Genomic DNA, 20,354 nt, shown 5'->3' on the forward strand with positions numbered 1-20,354 from the left:
GATCAATAATCCGACGGTCAATGAAAATTTTTCATCAATATTATTTGAAAATCTCATATTAGATTATACTTTTCATTTCTTTTTGTAATATAACTATGAATCACGTTCAATTTAATTCTTATTTTTTTGGTCGGTTTGAGATAATACTGAAAAATAAATGCAAAAAAAACATAGTTTCCGTGTATTTCAATTGTTAACATGACGTAATTATAGTATAATTGAACACAACAAATATACCAAGTCGTTTGTTTCGAATCAAAAACGAACCCAATCATCTAAACACCGTGTCGGTCTTACCCCACCCAAAAACTGTCGGTCTTACCCCAACAGCGCACATTTTTATTAAATGATCAATTAACAGTATTGAAATACTCAAACATATCTTCAATACACACAAATAACGATATGGTTATTTTCAAAGCTTTTGTGTTATTAAAACCTTAAAATGTATCAACTAAAAATAACATCCAAAAGCGCATCAACTTTGCTTTCGCTTATTTTGTTTATTTCGTTGACGTTTAATGAACCCATATGACATCGATGTGTATCGAAATGCCTAAAAAAAATCGTACTAATAATATCCTGTCATTATTGTATGATTTAAAATTTGATATCTTGGAGAAGTCGTGGGGTGTCGGACTTACCCAGGGTGTCGGGCTTACCCCCAGTTCCCCTACCTGAATTTTCGAAGGTGTGTTCCGTAAGTCGTGTTGTTTGATCCAATCCTTATGAGAAATGGATGTCCTGCATATCTCCATATTCTACATCGATTCAGCAATTTGCACAGTGTTCAGTTCCTGTAAAAATATAAAAATTACCAGGTTTAATATCTAGATATTGTTTTATTCTGACCAAACTGTTTTTTCTCCGCGCTACAGTGTAAATAAAACAAATTTTGTTCGTTTTATAAGAAAGGAATCGAAAATAGCTTTTTCTTTGCCCGCCACTCAATAAACTTTAGCGTTGATTCAGTGATAGAAGAAAATATAACGCATGAATTATTTAAATACTTACCGAAAATTCCGAAATAATTAAGTACGGTAAACTTTGCTTCTGCTGCAGAAATCGGCTCCATTTCATGCGCGTCGATAAAACATTCTCCGCCAGAAGCAACGTTGCAGTGTCAAATGGAAAGTAACAATGTAATGAAGCATTGTTTTGAATCGACATAAAAATTGTTATTTTAAAAATATAAACAGTCGTACCGAAAAAGTGTTGTAATTGATATAAATCGTTTTATTTTTCATGACTAACAATATACAAATTAAATTCAATAAAGTTCGCATAATTAAAAATAAACTTTTTTCTTTTCCTTTCCAAACATGACATATATTTGTTTTAAATGATTTTGTAGGTAGTATCAATATTTCTATTGCGTTCTGATATAAAGTTTTGGTTTTTCATTTTAACTATGACATATTCTTCTGCGTGTACCTTTATGGGACTGATTTGCTATCATAGGCAGTATAGTGGTAGCATTGTAACGTAGTATAGTATCCACAATTCGCATTGTAACGATTATCATTCCAGGTAAATATAAGTACAATTTTAACTATATCAAAGGGGAAAAGTACTATTAAGAGTAATCTTTATTTTCCTTTTTTCTAGACTATGTCTACACGCGTGACACGCTTTTCGCTTTTGTGAAAAAAGTTCTTCCTATCTTTTAATTATTTTCAACTTTCGATATGCTGTGAAAATATACTTTTTTCAATGCTTCCCACGCTGCTTTGGAAGAGAACAATGCTTGTTTGATTTATCCTCCACAGCGAGAGTGGCTGGAGCTTTTAATTTTTTTACGGTTAGCCGAGGCAGTCTAATTCTAAATATCTAAACCGACAAAATTGTTCGCAAATCATCAGCTTAATGTGAACGATACAGACAAGTTGTGCACGTTATGCTTTACCAAAACAAAGTACTCAGCGGTCAATATGAGTCAATTTGTGAATTTTTCAACCATTGCTAAACTTATTACCTGAAGAGTTACAAAGGGATTTAAAGAAATGAACTTATTTATCTTCAACTCAGTTTCGTAATAAAAATCGTTAAAAATACTCAAAAATGTCGAGCCATCGCTTTGATTCAAATTTCTGTGTGGTTTCAGCGTTTACTCATGATTTTCTTGCAGCATATCCCGCGTAAGTAAAAATCTCCAGGTGAAAGCCTCACCAGAAATGGTAACCCTAGTAATTATCGGTTCTAGGGTTTGTTTATGTATTTCATCTAGACTCGGTAGCAGATAACAACTCCAAATACTTTTTCAACATTTAAATAATTAGAACTCAAAATTGCATTTGATAACGATTTCCAATATAATCATAACATAGTTCGCGTAATTCAATATTCTACGTGCATCATAATTTAATTAAAATTCTCAGTATTTGCCCACCATCAAATTAATTCACGGTACTATGTTTCCATTGCTGTTGATGTTTTCTCTGGCTCTCAGGTTAAATCTTCAATACATATCGTGCAGCTGACCTTGAGTTAAAGCCGAAAATAACAAAACATACGAAACGTTCGACTACGCATCAACCGCGTATTTTGACATCCAATTATAGCGGCAACTTTCTTATTTCATTTATCAAGACGGACGCCAGCATTTACGCGACCAGTTTGGATGGAATAAATAAGATCCATTAAACCAGAAATTGATGCCGACTGAAGAGGGTACGGCACAATGGACAGGCGTGGTTTCTACATAGAAAAAAAACGAGCCAGATTATTCATCTGTTTTGATCTGTTACTATAATTCATACTGGAATAATTGATGAATCTATACAAAGTACTTTCTCATCTTTTGCTTTTTATTGTTGAATAGCCGTCATATTAGCATTACCTACACCACACCGCACACCATCGCATCAGACGATTGTCGGGATGAATGTAGATATAGAACTCAGGTCTTTCGAAACGTGGCAACGGCGCCTTATGTTTGTACGTATCTATCGCTAGGGTGGTATTTAAAGCCACATCACGACACAGTGGGTGAGCTGATTTCGTCAAATAGTCCATAATACTGCTTTACCCATCAGAATTCCAAATATTTTATTAATATTTCAAATTGACAATTTCCTCCAACCTCTCACGTGCACGATGGTAGGATGACAACAATTCCTCAATAGTAACAACATTAGCTCGAAGCTTTCCGTGCTTTTTTGTTTTAGGAACAGACATTTCAATAATTTGTGGGCGATGCTGCTGAAGTATTTGACATTTTATTTGTAACTTCCCGGCTAAGCTAGTTTCACTTCCGTAGCGGTTTAACAGCCTGTAATCGTCCTAGTTTAAAATAAAAATAAAACTTGAAATGTTTGTCGTGAAAAAAAAATTAATCGTTACCTGTCCATAAAACTCTTTTAGTTTAACTTGTCGACGTCCCCCTACAAGGAAGGTTTCCAGTTTATCATAAAATCTTTGATTGTTTGTTATATTGATACAATGCAGTGTCGTTTCTATCGTCTGTGTTTGCAAAGGCAAACTGATGTATGCGTTTCTGTAAATTATTTCAAATTATCATGATAACCGTGCAGTAAAACTTTGAACCCCACTCACCCTAGCAATCGTTCGCGCTTCCAATTGTCAATCGATATAATTTCAAAGTATATTTTTACAACATCTAAAATTATATAATTATTACCTCAGAGACACGCATTAATAATTGAAATGAATTTGACCTTTCATATCACTTGTTTCTGGAACTTTCAGTAATATTTCATGGCAATGGCCGTAATGGCAAACACCTTGGAATTCTTTGCTGCTATGCGTGCAACCATCGGTGAATCCATCGACGACTTTTGCCCCAATTGGTAGAGTGTACTTGAATCGCACATGGGCAGTATCATATAAAAGCTCAGTTGCCGAAATTATTTGTAAAAGCACCAAAAATTGAAGTTCGTGGCTTTCTGGACATAAGAAATTATCTCTTGAAAGTCCCTCTCTTAGTGTTAACCTGTTGAACTGGAAAGTAAAGATGCAAAAATTATATCAATAAGAATATAATCTGATAAATACATAAATCTACCTTATCAATCAAATTATCTTGCAGTTTTACAGTCTCTGTTGAACCAGTTAATTTTCTCTTTTGACTCAAGTTCTTTATTCCGAAATGATACATTTGCCGACTATCACCTTGAATTTCCTTATAGTAAGGATTGACCTTCATACAGTTGAAATCTGGGTAAACGAGTAACATTTTCTCCTTTGGATTCCACTTGATTGAAAACAGCAGTACTTCTGATTCGAGATCTGCCATTATAAACATACTCTCGAAATCAGTTCCTTCTTGTTTCAGCTGATATTCACTAATTTGAGCGACATTGGTTAGATCCTCATCTGGTGTATAGTTTTCAGCAGTCGTGTATGTAAAAATCTTGCTTTCGTAATCCTTTGCGATCAGTCCGGATGTTTTGATTGTGTGGTGAAAGTTTTTCTGTAGATCTGTGTTACAATTATCTTTGTTACTGTAGTAGTCGAGTTCATACCGGCTGAATACTTTCTCCTGCCATTCTATTACCAACTGCTCGTTTTCACTATTTGATGGCTCTTTATACGCGTCGGGTTCGATGGTTTGATCAAAATTCGGTATCTCGATTAAAGAATAGATCTGTTTGAACGTGATCCTGCAAAATGATGTGTGTGTGTTAATAATATATTGTGTTAGACATGTATGTATTAGTTATATATTGATTTTTACATTAGATAGTATAACTGTATAGTATAACTGTATAATGTACAAATTAAACAAAACTATACCTTTATAACTAGCCGAAGAAATTGAAATTAGACTCGTTTTTACGAACACTTGTTTTTAAACCAATCGGCGCTAGTTGAAGTACACGATGATATACACTAGTTTATCGATAAAAGAGGCGTTGCTTTTTTGCTTTTAATAGATTTCTCAAAAACATTTGATAGAGTATCTCACGTCAAATTACTTTAGAAACTATCACATCAGCTTAGTTTTAATCGTGATGCTGTTTCTCTTATACAATCATATTCGAATTTACGTATACAAGCAGTAGAAATAAATGGCAGTCTATCAAGTCCAATCACCATTTTGTCGGGCGTCTCCCAAGGATCCGTTCTAGGACCGCTACTGTTCTCGTTGTTGATAAACTATTTGCCCTTAGTTCTAAAGTACTGCTTAATTCGCATGTTTGCAGATGATGTACAATTGTACATCTGCTCAACTGATTCCAACTTAGTGGATTGGTCCTTGAGTAATCTGCTCCCCATTAATTCATCAAAAACCAAAGCAACGTTTATTTCTAGAAGGCAAATTCGCATCACGCTACCGGATATAATCATCGACAATGAAAAAATAGAGTATGTTGTCAAAGCTTGCAGTCTAGGCGTGATATTCCAATCAAACCTTGAATGGGATTCCCAAATAAATGCTCAGTGTGGAAAAATCTATGCAGACGACACTTAAGACTTACTGCGGGAATGCTTCATGTTTCTACCAAAACTAAGCTGTTTAAATCACTTTCATTACCTTATTTTTCTTATGGTTTGGAATAAATTTCGAATACTTCAGCTGCTTCTTATAATCGATTAAGAGTATCATTAAACCATTGTATTCGACGGGTTTTCAATTTGTCTAGGTTCCCTAGTGTAACACATCTACAGCGGCAACTGTTGGGATGTTCTTTTAACAGATTTTTCCAATTCCGATGCTATGTCACCTTGTATAATATTATACACAATGGTCCAAACTATCTCCTTGACAAGTTGCAGCTTTTTAGAAGCACCAGAGTTCGTCACTTTGCTCTAATAGCTCATAACTCCTCTCATTATACATTTTTCGTTCGTTTAACCATCCAGTGAAATCGCCTTCCAATTAGAATCAAATTTGTCAATTCAGCAGCAAGATTCCGTCATTAATGTATGGCCTGGCTAAATGAAGGGATCTAACTTGAGTGGGATGAGCGATAAAGTAAAGAATAGGGACTGTGTTATCTGTGTTTAGTTTTAGCATAACATTTTTTTGTATATCGTATGAAAAAGATTGTGACGGGCAACGTAGAATCCGATTGTATAAATTTTATTAGGGTGTTACCTTACTCTACGAGTATATAGAAATATAAATAAATAAATAAATAAATAAATAAATAAATAAATGAAAAAAATTATTAAATAAATAAACAAATAAATAAATATTCGCGGGCGTGGGGAATTCACGATCGCGTGTATCATCGCGAAAGTCCCGAGCGTTTGTGCGGTAACGTGTTCAATCGCGTGGGTGTTTTTAAGTCGCGTGTGACAGCGTGTATGTTACTTCGCATGTATAAATTCGATTTTATAACCATGTGTCCATTCGCTTCTTCGCGTGTGTTCTTGGGTGATTGTGCGCGGACCGTGAGTTTGATACTTAATTTTCGGTGTATAGTTCAGATGCTAGAAGAAATGGTTTCTTCATATCACCAGAGATCCCGGCCATGTCACCAAGGAAGGTGTTGTATAATGAATATGAGCATCATTTTTTGCTCCAACTAAAGGCATGGACGATGGACCTAGGCTGCTAAGAACGAAGGAATAGATTTCCGGGCGTGATCGAAGCATTAGTCAATCTACGTCGACCCGCCAGTCGGCCACGCCAGCGCCCACAGGGTAATGGTTAATCGTTATTTAGGGCTGGTGCAGAGTACGAAAAAACACAAAACATGAAGAAGGCCCACAAACCTTCTCGGTGTTTTCGATGGCCCGCTATCGAGGAGTAATGCAATAACCACCTTAAAGCAATTATCTGTCAAAGATTCTTTGGCACTGATGCACGCAATATGTTTGATGAAGTTGGCAATAGCGTCAACACCATCAACCTAAGAGAGGGAAGCTCAATACAACAAATGTATTCACAGAATGTATGCAATATAAGTTTTTCACTCTTAGTAAAAAATAATGAAAGTGTGCTTTTAGTTCACACAAATTGTGGGCCCTCATGATAGTTCAGCTAGTTTTGAGTGTTTACGTCGGATTTGAGTGAAAGGAAATACGTCCGTACACGTCAGTCATTACTTTATTTCTGCCTTCTATATTCCCTATCTCGCAAAGCCTACTCATTTCATTTCCCACACTATCACATCTCCTTTTGTATAATTTTTTTTAAAGAATTATTAACTACATAATATAATCTTTGTATTTGTTTGGAAGTTCACGAACTCGTGGTTTCCTTTTAATGGATTGTCTTGAAACTCTGTCTTCATGATCAAATCCAGAAAATTTTTCTTCGAGATCTAGACTTGTGTTAATGGCAGTCAATTCTACTACTGTTTTTGAGGTTGTTGGTTCATTGTTTTGAGTTGTAGAGGTTGTTGCCAATTGTGGAATTTTCTTTACATGTGCCACATTCCTTTCGTATTGTTTCTTTGATCCTGAATCTTCAACTATTACCTTTGGACCTGTTCTTCTAACAACCGTATATTTGTTTTGGTCAAATGTTGTTTGCATTTTGTTGGATGGTGTTAAATGTTGTAATAAAACGGTGTCACCCGTCTGGACATCCGATTCCGTTGCGCGTCGCCTGGTGTCCTCGCGTTCTTTTCCATTGTGTTTTTTATGCAATCACGATCACGGTAATCCGAAGTAGGTGGAGCAGTCTCTATGTCTTCAATACACGGAAGCTTAGAGCGTATGGTTCGACCGTAACACAGTTCTGTTGGTGTTTTTCCTGTAGATGAATGAGGCGTCGTATAGTACATGATGAGATAATCGTTTAAATCTTTCTTCCAATTTCTTCCTAAAGCGTGACTTATCTGTAGTCTTTTTAAAAGTGAACGGTTCTGGCGTTCTACAAGTCCATTTTCCTGTGGCCAGTAAGGAGCAGAATGATTTAGGCTTACTCCATGTACTTTACAATATTCTTCAAATTCTCTTCCTATGAACTGCTTCGCATTGTCCAACGTTATTGTTCTGGGATATCCGAGTCTGGTGAATATTTTATTTAGTCTATCCACCGTTTCTCGAGATGTTATTCGTGTCATGATTTCTACCTCTTTGTACCTGCTGAAATAATCGATTATTATCAACAAATATTCTCCTGACGGAAGTGGACCCATGAAATCTATCGCCACGTCGACCCACGCTTTCAATGGCAATTCACGACGACTCATTGGAACCGGCTTGCTAGGCAGTCCGACCAGTTGGCATCCTTCACATTTAACTACAAATTCCTTCGCTTCTCGATCCATCAGTGGCCACCATGCGCGATCCCTCAACCGTTTTTTCATGAGAGACTCTCCCGGATGTCCCTCATGTGCTAGTTGTATTATCCTATTTCGTAGAGACTTCGGAACTACCAATTTATTACCTCTCACCATCGTTTCTCCTACAAATCCGAGCTCATTTTTGAAGGGTTCAAAAGGTTTTACTGTATGGCTGTTCCAAATTTCAGATTTGAGACTTTCTTTCACTGCTAATATCTCTTGATCATTGCGTGCTGCATTTTCGATTTCTTCCACGTCTACAGCAACCGACTCTTGAATTGCCAATACAAGAAAATGATTATCTTTTTCGAAATCTTCACAATTTTCCGGAGGTACCAAACGTGATAGGGAGTCAGCTACATTTCCTGATCCTTTTCGGTATTTCACTGTGAACTTGAAAGATTGCAGTCTCAAAACCCATCTTTCTATCCGAGCGCAGAGAGTGGATGTTGGAGCAAAAATAATTTCTAGTGGCTTGTGGTCAGTTTCCAGTTCGAATGTTCTTCCGATTAGATATACAGCAAACTTCTCAATTGACCAAACCAATGCTAATGCCTCCTTTTCAGTTTGACAGTAGCGTTTTTCAGTGTTCGTTAGGCCTTTGCTGGCATAGCAAATAATATGGTATTCATCGTCATGTTCGTTTGGAAATTGAACCAAAACTGCTCCTAACGCAACCGGGGAAGCATCGGTTATTACTCTGGTACGTAATGAATTGTCAAAAAATGAAAGAGTTTTCACATCCGAGATCATAAGCTTCAAATCCTCAAAACAACGTTGGTGTTCACAATTCCATTCGAATTTACTGTCGTTACAAGTCAGTTGTCTTAGTGGAGCAGTCTTAGTAGCAAGATCGGGAAGAAATCTTCCGACATAAGTTACCAATCTTAAAAAACTTCTAACTTCCTCCGAAGTTTTTGGTTCACGGAACTGAGTGAGGAAATTTTGTTTGTAGCTGGGCGAATACCTTGATGTGACATTAAGTGACCGAGAAATTCAATCTCCTTGACCTTGTATATACACTTTTCATGATTTAACAAAATATCCCGGCTTTTTAAAACTGACAAGACTTTTTGTAACGCCTTATCATGTTCTTCTTCATCAGCACCAAAAAACATAATGTCATCTATAAAATTTATGACATTTTCACATTCAGCTAAAATTTGTTCCATGATCCGTTGAAACATTTCTGGCGCACATGATACTCCGAACATCAGTCTTTTATACCTGAATAATCCTTTATGGGTTATGAAAGTTGTTATATATCTTGAAGTTTCATCTAATTCAATCTATTTAACAAAAATAATTTGTAAAATGAATCCAATGTTGCAAACATTATTTACTATTTATAATAATTGAATCCTTTTACCTGATGGAAGGCGTCTTTTATATCTAAACGGCTAAAAAATCTGGACGAAGTTAGACGGGGCAAGAAATCTTCGAACGTTGGCATCATGTGATGTTCTCTTTAGATAGCTTGGTTGGCGCGACGCATGTCGACACAAAGGCGCAAATCTCCATATCCTTGACAATTGTAACTAATGGTGAGACCCAAGGAACTGCTCCGGTAACTGGTTATATAATGTCCGTAGCTACCAGCTGAAACAGATTGTCTTCTATTCTGGTCAGTAATGCAATCGGCGGCCTTCTTACACGTTGTGCTACTGGAATGACGCTGGTATCTACCGGAAGTCGAAGCTGTACATTTTTCATCTTTGGAAATGGTCGTTTTTCAATTGGACCCAGCACGTTAATCGTCGTATCTGAGCTAGAAAGTCCAATTGTGAGTACACCCAGCTGTTTCGCGGTCTCCTTTCCGAGTAAAGTTTGTGATCCACCAACGACTACAAAAAATGTGGCAGCTAACTCACAATTTCTAGTAGCACCTTCCACGTTCACCATTGATACAAACACCTTTGAGACAGTCAACGGTTTAGCATTCCGTCCGTACTTACGCAGAGTCGTATTAGGCATATGACCTGGTGACCACGTTTTTACTCCTTGCTTCTGCATATATTCCCATGTAGTATCGTCAATAATATTTTTGCTGCTACCAGAATCAATCAACACTTGAACAAGCACACCGCCTATTTTCACCCATAAAAATTCATCGCCGTCTCCAATGTTATAGATGAAACTGGGTTGTTCTTCGTTGTGCTCAGTTACATCTATTGTCCTCACATTTTCGAATCTTCCTCTCTTTAATGGTGGAACGAAGCTTGTGTTTCCATGTTGTTTTCGTTTTAAAACAGAGCGACAAACCTTCGAAAAGTGACCAATTTTATGTTAGTTCTTCTTCTTGTAGCAGTTTTTCCTTTAATTCCATCGGTGCGTAAAACACAATTTTATCAATGATCCTTAACTCGCGACTCTCGGCCTCGGTTTTTCCAAATTCGCATTTCTTGGCCTGTTCGGTGCACCGCATTAAAAATATCGCTAATGGCTCACGTGTTCCATCTTGGGAAGTTAACGGCATTAATTTACAAAATTCGCTTCGCTCGAAAGAATCATGCTGCTTGGGAGAAAAATACTCGTTCAGCTTTTCGATCGCTATTTTATATGGATCGATTTCATTCTCTCGATCTTCCACCACGTCGGCACCATCTAAAGAGTAAAACAGATCCTGTAGCTCCAACCCTCCTTTCGCTAATAGCATGTTCTTCAGTTTTATACTGTTCTTCTCGTCACTTGCAGCGGCCACAACATCGAAATTTCGCTTCCATCTTAACCATTCCTTGCGGATTTCCGTTTCTGGTAGATGGTTAAATTTAAATGAAGCTATGTTCCAACCTTCCATAATTTTTTCTGCAAATTTTTTTATATTTATACTTTAAAATAATTTTCGTTGCTATGGTATCTTTTTTACCTATTTTCTGCTTTTAACAGCGGCTGTTGCCTAGTTTCTACCTAATGGTAGCGGCTTTACGCCTATTTCCTGTTTCGGGACAGCGGCTTTACGCCTATTTCCTGTTCCGGGACAGCGGTTATCGCCTTATTTCTGCTGATAACAGCGGTTATAACCTTCTTTCTGTCGGTCGCAGCGGCTGTCGCCTTGCTTATGAGCTTTTTAATAAACGTCCTTCTGATCCGGAAGTGACTGGATTATCTTAAGAAAAGTTTATATATTTAAAAGTATCATTTAAAATTAGTTAATATCTACCCGATGGAAAGAAATAATCCTAGCCTCGTCGCCAGATGTGGTGCTTCGGATTTGAGTGAAAGGAAATACGTCCGTACACGTCAGTCATTACTTTATTTCTGCCTTCTATATTCCCTATCTCGCAAAGCCTACTCATTTCATTTCCCACACTATCACACTCTACACTACGATGTATTAAAAAATCAAACAAATTTAATCATCACAATGTTATTTTAGATCTTGGTCTTAACATCTTGGTAGCATAGCAGATACACAGTTTAAAGTATTGCTGTCATTACCAGTACGTAATGCTGCCAATATTTATTTTTTATATGTTGGTTTGTTTATCAAGCATCCTTCCGTAAATAGTACGACTTTGGAGCTCCTATGAAATGAGCCTATGAAACTACTGCGAACGGAAGCCGATCTTGAGCCTTAAAGTTGTGCAAAAACAAACGGCCTAAAGGCAATTAAAATTAATTTTTTTATCATTTTTTTACAAAAAAGTGAAAAAATGTTCAACTACGTATCTTTAACGTCAATTGCATCGATAAAAATCAAAAACAGCATATAACTTAATGACCCAAAGGGAATATATCAAGGTGCGCTAATGGAACAGAGATTTAAAAATTGCCGATATTTTTATACCTCAAGTTGAGATATGCTTGTAGGGTGACGTTAGTGTTTTAACGGGTATTCATTCTTCTTTTCGCACATTTTCACCCTGCAAATAGTGTTGCTATTTTTGTTAAAGAAAATGGATTCTTGTTAATATATTTTTACCTGCAATATTTTGTATCTTGAATACACTATATTGATGAAGTGCACCGTTTTTCCATGTCATGAAAAATGTTTTGAAAATTTTTAGATTATGGTTTAGTTGCTGTCTTTTTTTGTTAATCAACCACATGCACGACAAATGTGTGGTAGATATTTGTTCTACTTTGCCGCACCATTTCTGTTCAATTTAATTATTTTTACTCTTTTAACTATAATAATGGCAATAATGGTAATGACAATATTTTCTTATAAATATTGCAACACTACCAAACATCATTTCGCTATCCCTGCAGTAACATTGCGTACGATATAAAAAATCAGAATCAACCAATCAGGAACTGAAAATTTCTACGTAAAATTGTAACAAGAACGACCCCCCTATTGTCATGTCTTGTCTTAGATGCAATACAAGAAACTTGGTTCGAATCGCTTTTAAATTCTAAGAGTTTCCCCTAGAAATATTTCCAATTCGAGAAAATAAACAATTCGAGACTATTATTTTCAGGTTCATCGTGGCATATGTGAATAATAAATTGAACTCTTGTCGTCCGGTTTCACAAACACTAATGCAGTTTCTTGGTTGAAAACAACTCCATTTACTTTGCCGTCTTTATTATTTTACACCATTTCTATTATTGATATTATTTGCTTAGCTTGTATTTGGCATAATAAACTCAGTTTGATTACATTTGTTAGATATGATGTTTTGAATAAAAGGTATATTTATCTCTTATGCTATAACCAATATAAGCTAGCTTACAAATGCTAACAGGCGGCAAATAGAATCTAAAATTCTAATAATTATTGGTTGCTAAACTGGAACTACTAATACACGACCACTAATTAGTTGGTTTATTTACCTGAATTTCCAGCTTGTAACGAGACCGTTTGTTCGATATACGCCCGTTTTGAAGACATTTTGACTAGAGAACATCGTTTCAAGCCGGGTTTGCAGCTCGTTCACTAAATAACGTTTAATGGTACTACTTTTGTATAAATAACATTAGTTTATTGTAACCTGTCGCTAGCTCGGTCGCTAGTATCGGTAGATATTTTTTATTACAATACCCGAGTTTGTTACGCGTACGGTAACCATGACAACACGATGGCGAAATGTTTCACTGACGTTTTCGGAAATATTTCCGAAGATGTTTGCCAGGTTTGCCTTCACAGTTGCATTCACACTATTCGGCATTTGTTTTGACAGCCGCTGTCAACCGCTGGAGCATTAAATGCTCCAGCGGTTGATTAAATTTTAATTGACAACGAATACCGTTACATATTGTTTACTTTACTATCGTAAAATATGTACAGGTCTACTACTTATATTTATCCGCTCTCGCTCGCTCTCATTTTTGTTTATGTCCGATATGATGAATGAGAGCATAGACCACGACTCGTACTCACGCTGCATAGGCGGTGCCTCGATAATAATTAACCTAGTTGTACTTACTAGTTGCGCGAATAGTCTATTTAATTTAAAGCTATTTTGTGTAAAAAAGTTTTTATTTTTCGGCATTTGTACCGGTGTACGACCTACAGCGCAGCCAGGGGGCTTGATTAATCGCCTATAAGAGACGAATACTGCTTTGTGCCTGGTAAAGTTGTATTGTCTAGAAAGTAATCAACGCGGAACTGACTCACTAATCAGCTAGACACGGATAAGGGTGGTCGATTTTAGTGATTGCAGGTGCACTGGGACCGTTTTCGGCTACCATTGGTTTTTAATTTTCGTTTTAATAAAGTACTTGTCGCAGAACCTAGAAAGTGTGCCATTTGCGAGTGATGAAACAAAGTGAAAGTTTTGTGTGTTTTGTTAGTCTTTTTAAACAAATGTCTTAGAAATATTTGCTAGTAGTGGTTTTCTCGACGATAACTGAAGAATCGGCTTTTGTTATCTTATCGGAAACCAAAGTATAAGAAGTTTAGTAAGACTTTCGAACCTACATTAACACGTACACGAACATGGCCGCGTACCTTAACAACCAACAGCAGATGCAGATCCCAATGGCTGGACCCCATGAAATAATTCCTCTTCAACGGATGACCACCCGGGAAGAAGCAACGGAAAGACAACGAATTCGCGACATTTTTGATAAGGTATGGGAACCGTTTTATTATTAATTGTCTTGGTATAATTCTGCTCTATATATTTAGTATGACAAGAATGGAACAGGACTATTGTCAGTTCAAGAATTGAAACGCATGATCAATCATCGGCGATGCCCAGATCTCCCGAAAGGATTCGCCAAGAATCTGATGAAAACGGCTGACCTAAATAATGATGGTCATTTGGATTTCGAAGAGTTCTACCAACTGTCTCGTGAGCACCACTATCTCTTTCGTGATATGTGTGTTTGGTACTGCCGAATGGTGGTGCCAAATCGGAACCCAGCATTTGCCGACGAACCCGGTAAGTAGAGATCGACCATCCAGTTGTTCCCGAATGTCCTATACTAATCGTTTCATCCTTTCTTCCGAATACGCTTGCAAGGCGCGGCATCAGCATTCCAACGACAAATTTCCACTGCTACAGTTATTTCTGAACGAGGTTGGTAGTACTGGCAAGTTCGCGACAACCGAAATTGCATTTTCATCGCCTCATTGCATCCTCTAATCTCGTTTAACTCATTTGTACGGCACGGCCTGACAAATTTTCATTTTTTCAACCCGTTTTACCATGAATCTTTGATCATTCGGATATTTTTTATCGCTATCTGCTCAGGTATAATTCCCGTAACAACACAATCTAGACATTTTAACCGATAAGAGTTTGAATAAGTCAGGAATTCATTGGTTTGTCTTGGTAAAAGCAGTGTCTGTAATTGAATATGATGGAAGAGGAATTTGTATGACTACATTGCTATTAACTTTGACGGCGAACAGGAGAAAAGCCCAGGCGCGTGATTCACGACAAGTGTGATGTCACTGCTTTCAATTTATGATACAGCGTCGTGCAGGTGTATGTATTTATACTTTTATGGCGGTTTCGCTCACGAGCCTATATTGATCTCCTTGTTCGCGGTGGCAAATACCCTTCTTATCGTTTCCATCGTCAATTAACTGGAACTAACGAGTAAACAAAACGAAGGGTACATTAAGATTCCAGGATTCAAGAATTTTAAAATCTGTCGATCACCTTTTTTGTGTTTACAAAAAGTTTGATTATGAAAGAAGTTTGAATTCTTGCTTTAGTCAAGTAAGAAGCTACTTTGAAAGGTTTACAGAATGCTGTCTATCGGCGTGGTGGGATATCGGATAGACAACGAAAGCTTGAATGTCAAATTAGTAGATTCAACAATTTTGGGTAAAATCGGACTACTGAAGAACATCGTGACATTGACTGAAATGCATATTGGCTGTTTGCATCACATATTAGTGGAGTTATGAAAAGGGACATAAGTTGGAGCTAATCACTGGGCAAAATGTACTTTCCCTAATTCTTCCATCTTATCTATTGCTAATATTACAATATACTGAAAAAATAGAGATGAATTCAACACGAAAACGTTTTGCCTTTTTCAATAGAAAGGTATTGCAATTGCTCTGAAAACCGACTTTTTAACGGAGGGCCGAGTGACATATACCATTCGATTCAGCTCATCGAGTTCGGCAAATGTCTGTGTGTACGTATGTGTGTATATGTATATGTGTGTGTGTATGCGCGTCTGTGTGTGTACGCGAACACAATCTCACTCAATTTTCTCAGAGATGGCTGAACCGATTTTTTACAAACTTAGTCCCAAATGAAAGGTGCAACGTTCCCATGCTATTGAATTTCTAATGGATCCGACTTCCGGTTCCGGAATTACAGGGCGATGGGTACGATCACGTAGAAAATGTCGATTTTAATAAATTCTGCAATGAATGTATACTGCCCATAAACGCATAAGAGTCGCATGTGGATTTTTGTCGAAAATGAGTTATCCGTTGGATTGTATTCTGTATCACCACTGAATCACACTGCACAAATAAGATTACCGGGTTTGTTCAGAAAATATTAAAAAAAAAAACAAAACATGGTTGTCCCATACTGCCCATAAACGCATAAGAGTCGCATGTGGATTTTTGTCGAAAATGAGTTATCCGTTGGATTGTATTCTGTATCACCACTGAATCACACTGCACAAATAAGATTACTGGGTTTGTTCAGAAAATATTAAAAAAAACCAAAACATGGTTGTCCCATCCATTTGGCTCAATGGATGGGACAATCTTGAACAGCGTTTTTCTCGGCTTGCTGTTTTTCAACATGGGACTCTTATGCTGTTATGGGCAGTATAATGGTGAAATTTTTTCCAAAATGTGACCACAACTGCTTCGATACTGTACTAACAGCCATTCAAAGTCTATTTGGCCACATTGGCCATCATCATCGATTCCGGAAGCCCCGGCGGAAGTATCTAAATTCAGAATAACAGTCACATCGGTTTCTCGGAGATGGCTAGACCGATTCAACTAAACTTGGTTTCAAATGAAAGGTATTGCGTCCTCGTACATGGCTATTTAATTTCATCCCGATCCGACTTCCGGTTCCGGAGTTACAGGTTGTGGCGTGCGATCACATAGCAAATTGTTATTCAAACCGATACTCCGATGAAAGCAAAAAAGGTAAAAATTTCGCTAAAATGTCTCTCAAACAACTTAAATTTGCAGCTCTAGGTCACCGACGGCCAAACAAACTTTCGTTGACTACATTGACCACCATAGACGGTTCCGGAAGTGCCCGGGAAAAGCGGCCATCTTGCAAAACTAGCAAACTCATATCAGTTTCTCGGAAATGGTTGGGCCGACAAACTTTCACACACTTAGTCCCAAATATATTATTCCCAAAGATGTCTATAAAATTTCGCACGGATCGCTTATATGGTTCCGGAAATATAGACTAAACCGTCCGGTCACATATGAAATTCCCATATAAGCCGGCACTCCAATTTTTTTTCGGGACCCCATGAAATTTCAGAAATCGAATCGTATTTTTGATGCCAAACATCTTTAACCCATTCATGCCCATGTCGTTTGTGGACAGCAACGTTTTTATACAGCTATAATTTTTGATTGAGGCAAGATTTCCTCACTCACAACAACAAGTAAGGCTTATAAATGTGAATATTGCCTTTCATTTGAGTACTAACAGTTACAAGGATCAGCTCTTGAACTGAAGTTATTGCAGTTAGTCTGATTGAATTCCAAAGAAGCAGTGCTGCCAGGGACAGTTTACGATGACGACGAAAAATGAATTTTTCATATATCTTCGTTATGTTGCAATATTATTGAAAACCGATAAAACTTATCAATTTAGAGTGCCTTTGGCTCCGTCTTCCACGCAAGTGGACTATTGTAAATATTCTAGGAGCATTGTATTGAGCATTGGAGGGTAAAAATTGAGCAGCTTCCAGCACTGCGAATAGGGTTACCACCTCTGATGTGATGTGTCTATCGGTCACATTAATCTGTAAATTGTTCGCGTTTAAGCTGTTAATTATTGATAAGAATCCAAAAGAACCAGCCACTCTCGCTGTGGAGCATAAACCAAACGAGCATTGCTCTACTCCAGAGCAGTGTGGGAAGCACACTGCGGTGTCTTCCGGAATACTTAACGGAGTGCAACGAATACGGTTATTTGTCACCACAGTCGCTAGGGAAGTTCAAACAAAGAAGCACAGCTCTCCTCTTTGGAAAACAGACGCTGCAAGAGCAGCCAGCGAGAAAACTGGAAGAACTGGTTAGAAATTCAGTGTTACAAAAGTAAAAATTATCCGTCAGCTCCCCAGACCCGGAGAAATTGATGTAAAACCCAGAGGTCCGGAGATCGCCTCCGAAAACCGGAGTCTCCGGGTGAAACCCGGAGGGGTGGCAACCCTAACTGCGAAGGAAGCACCTATCTTTATGAAAAATGATCTTTCGTGTTTCTTGACCCCATCGTTTTCAAGGAAAAATAGTTTTGAAATCCTACATGCACTAGAAAAAAGTTGGACATGAAAGGGTTAAAATGCATGAAACCTCGAGATTTTATGTAATCACGAAATTTTTTTTTCATAAAGATCGACTTTTTGGGACTTTGCCGATTTCGCACCTTTTTTCAGTTCAATATTACCGTGGCTGTTTTTTTACAACATTTTAGAACTCGAATAATGATTTCTTTTCTTGTATATAGTTGTCATGTCATGTATAATAATAAAGTGTAATATATGCATTTGAAAGCTTTTAATGAATATAAACAACGCAAACATTCTCGTGTTCATGATTGAGAATTGCACAATTGCACCGCTAGGTGGATTAAAACAGGTTTTTCTGGATAAACTGACTCGATTGGTCAAAGCGACGACGAATCCAGTAGTGTTTCTATTACGTTAGAGTATCACAAAAACTTAATCCAAACGACGCGGACAAGTCACAAATTCATCCAAGACAAAACACACAAAAGCCCTGGGAGAACGAAAATGCCGTGCGCGAGGCAATCAAAATTTTGGTACACAATTTTACCTTCTATTTCAACACAATTCGCAGCCTATGGTCCTACCATTTATAAGTGTAGGAAGTGGTTGAATCATGCATTGCAACTCCTTTTTGGAGAGTCGTTCATTATACACATATGATTTAATAGCCTCTTGTGAACTGTGTTGTGATCGTCAGAATGCAACACAACTATTTCTTGTAATTGGCTACAAATTAAACATTTTTAAATTACAAAGGTAAACATTTCACCTGGACGTAACGCTTTACCATTCATCCTACCTCATTAACAAGGATCATAGATTGCGACCACTAAACGTTACTGAGTTGTTCATTTTTTATAATTTTTCAGATGGCGAGTACGAGCGGAGCATGACTTTCTGGCCTCCTCCTTTAACTATGATAGTATTCTCAATTGTAGAGATAATATTTTTCGTAATAGATATTGTTAAAACTAATAAGTAAGTAATTGTTCAAATGCATTGTCAAAGAATTAAAGTGTCGCTTTTCTTCCAACAGTCAGCTGGGAACTAGCACCAATGGACCGATGGCAACTCTCTTCATCTATAATCCCCAGTTGCGGGAACAGGCATGGCGATTTGTGACCTACATGTTTGTGCACATCGGGTAAAAGGCTGCAGCCCTTTATGCGAACTAGAATTAACAATTTTCTGTTTTGCTTTCAGTTTTATGCACATTGTGATGAACCTATTGGTTCAAATATTCCTCGGTGTAGCACTCGAGCTTGTTCACTGCTGGTGGCGGGTGGCATTAGTCTATCTGGCTGGTGTTTTGGCTGGATCAATGGGAACGTCTATTTTTTCACCCCGAGTTTTTCTAGCTGGTGCATCTGGTGGTGTATATGCGCTTATCACAGCCCATATCGCTACCATCATAATGGTAAATGAGTTCCACAATTTTTAGTTTAATTAATATTACATATTTCTCCTCAATAAGAACTGGCGCCAAATGGAGTATGCTATAGTGCAGCTGTTTGTTTTTGTCGTGTTTTGCGTAACGGATCTGAGTGTATCAATCTACAATAGTATTTACGATCCCTTCGACAAGGTTGGTTATATTGCACATGCAAGCGGCGCTTTGGCCGGTTTTCTTGTGGGAATTGGTGTTCTCCGTAATCTTAAGGTGAATCCGTGGGAGCGGAAACTATGGTGGTGTGCTGTGACGATATATTTTCTGCTGATGAGTGCAGGAATTCTTTTCCACATTTTTAATCCTAATCATTTCTATCCGGTCTTCGCATAATCGTCACACAAATGCTGAAGGTGACAGCAACTCCTACTTGCACAAAACAACAACATCGTACAACTTGCATTTCGATCATGATTTCCAAATCGCATCCTGTTAAACGAGGTAGCATCGCGATGACAACGTGCCTTGTGTATGTGACTTCTGTACGTGACTTACGCACAGTGAAAACACGCTATTCTAAATATTTATAAGGAAACTCGACCTACAAAGTTCATTCCGTACAACGTGTATTTTTAATTGACTAGATAGTGCTATTTTTATTCAATGAATGAAGCTTAGCTTTAGATATCCCATTTTACAACTACTCTGTGACCTATTTAGTAATCTAATCACTATTAGCTAGCTACTTTTATACTTTCCTTTTGTAGATGAAAACAATTAATATTAAAAAAACGGAAAGGTGTCTTAAATTTATTTCACATGACTTATGCGAATTTTGCAATTTTAATTATAAGTATATTTATATACAATTAAAATGAAAAATAAATGTTTAGGTTAAATTTGTA

General features: G+C 37.3%; 2 protein-coding genes across 4 annotated transcripts; one reads left to right on the forward strand and one right to left on the reverse strand.

Moving 5' to 3' along the window:
* Window positions 1-1,316: 1,316 nt before the first annotated feature.
* On the reverse strand, window positions 1,317-13,329 carry LOC131691906 (tectonic-like complex member Mks1). 2 transcript variants are annotated; one of them, XM_058978649.1, is made up of 6 exons: window positions 12,984-13,329; window positions 4,025-4,622; window positions 3,678-3,960; window positions 3,556-3,619; window positions 3,343-3,496; window positions 1,317-3,282 (listed from the first exon to the last, which is right to left on the reverse strand). In XM_058978649.1, exons 1-6 carry the CDS (start codon window positions 13,055-13,057, stop codon window positions 3,052-3,054), a joined length of 1,404 nt encoding a protein of 467 aa, XP_058834632.1. In that variant the 5' UTR covers window positions 13,058-13,329; the 3' UTR covers window positions 1,317-3,051. The 2 variants fall into 2 exon arrangements, with proteins under 2 accessions (XP_058834632.1, XP_058834633.1); XM_058978650.1 differs by having other exon boundaries at window positions 3,103-3,271.
* Window positions 13,330-13,495: 166 nt separating this feature from the next.
* Window positions 13,496-20,354, forward strand: LOC131691715 (rhomboid-related protein 2). 2 transcript variants are annotated; one of them, XM_058978325.1, is made up of 7 exons: window positions 13,496-14,223; window positions 14,281-14,536; window positions 14,618-14,674; window positions 18,932-19,040; window positions 19,099-19,206; window positions 19,266-19,479; window positions 19,537-20,354. In XM_058978325.1, exons 1-7 carry the CDS (start codon window positions 14,089-14,091, stop codon window positions 19,840-19,842), a joined length of 1,185 nt encoding a protein of 394 aa, XP_058834308.1. In that variant the 5' UTR covers window positions 13,496-14,088; the 3' UTR covers window positions 19,843-20,354. The 2 variants fall into 2 exon arrangements, with proteins under 2 accessions (XP_058834308.1, XP_058834309.1); XM_058978326.1 differs by lacking the exon at window positions 14,618-14,674.

Source organism: Topomyia yanbarensis, chromosome 3 (assembly GCF_030247195.1).
Source record: "Topomyia yanbarensis strain Yona2022 chromosome 3, ASM3024719v1, whole genome shotgun sequence".
Taxonomy (NCBI): Eukaryota; Metazoa; Arthropoda; class Insecta; order Diptera; family Culicidae; genus Topomyia; species Topomyia yanbarensis.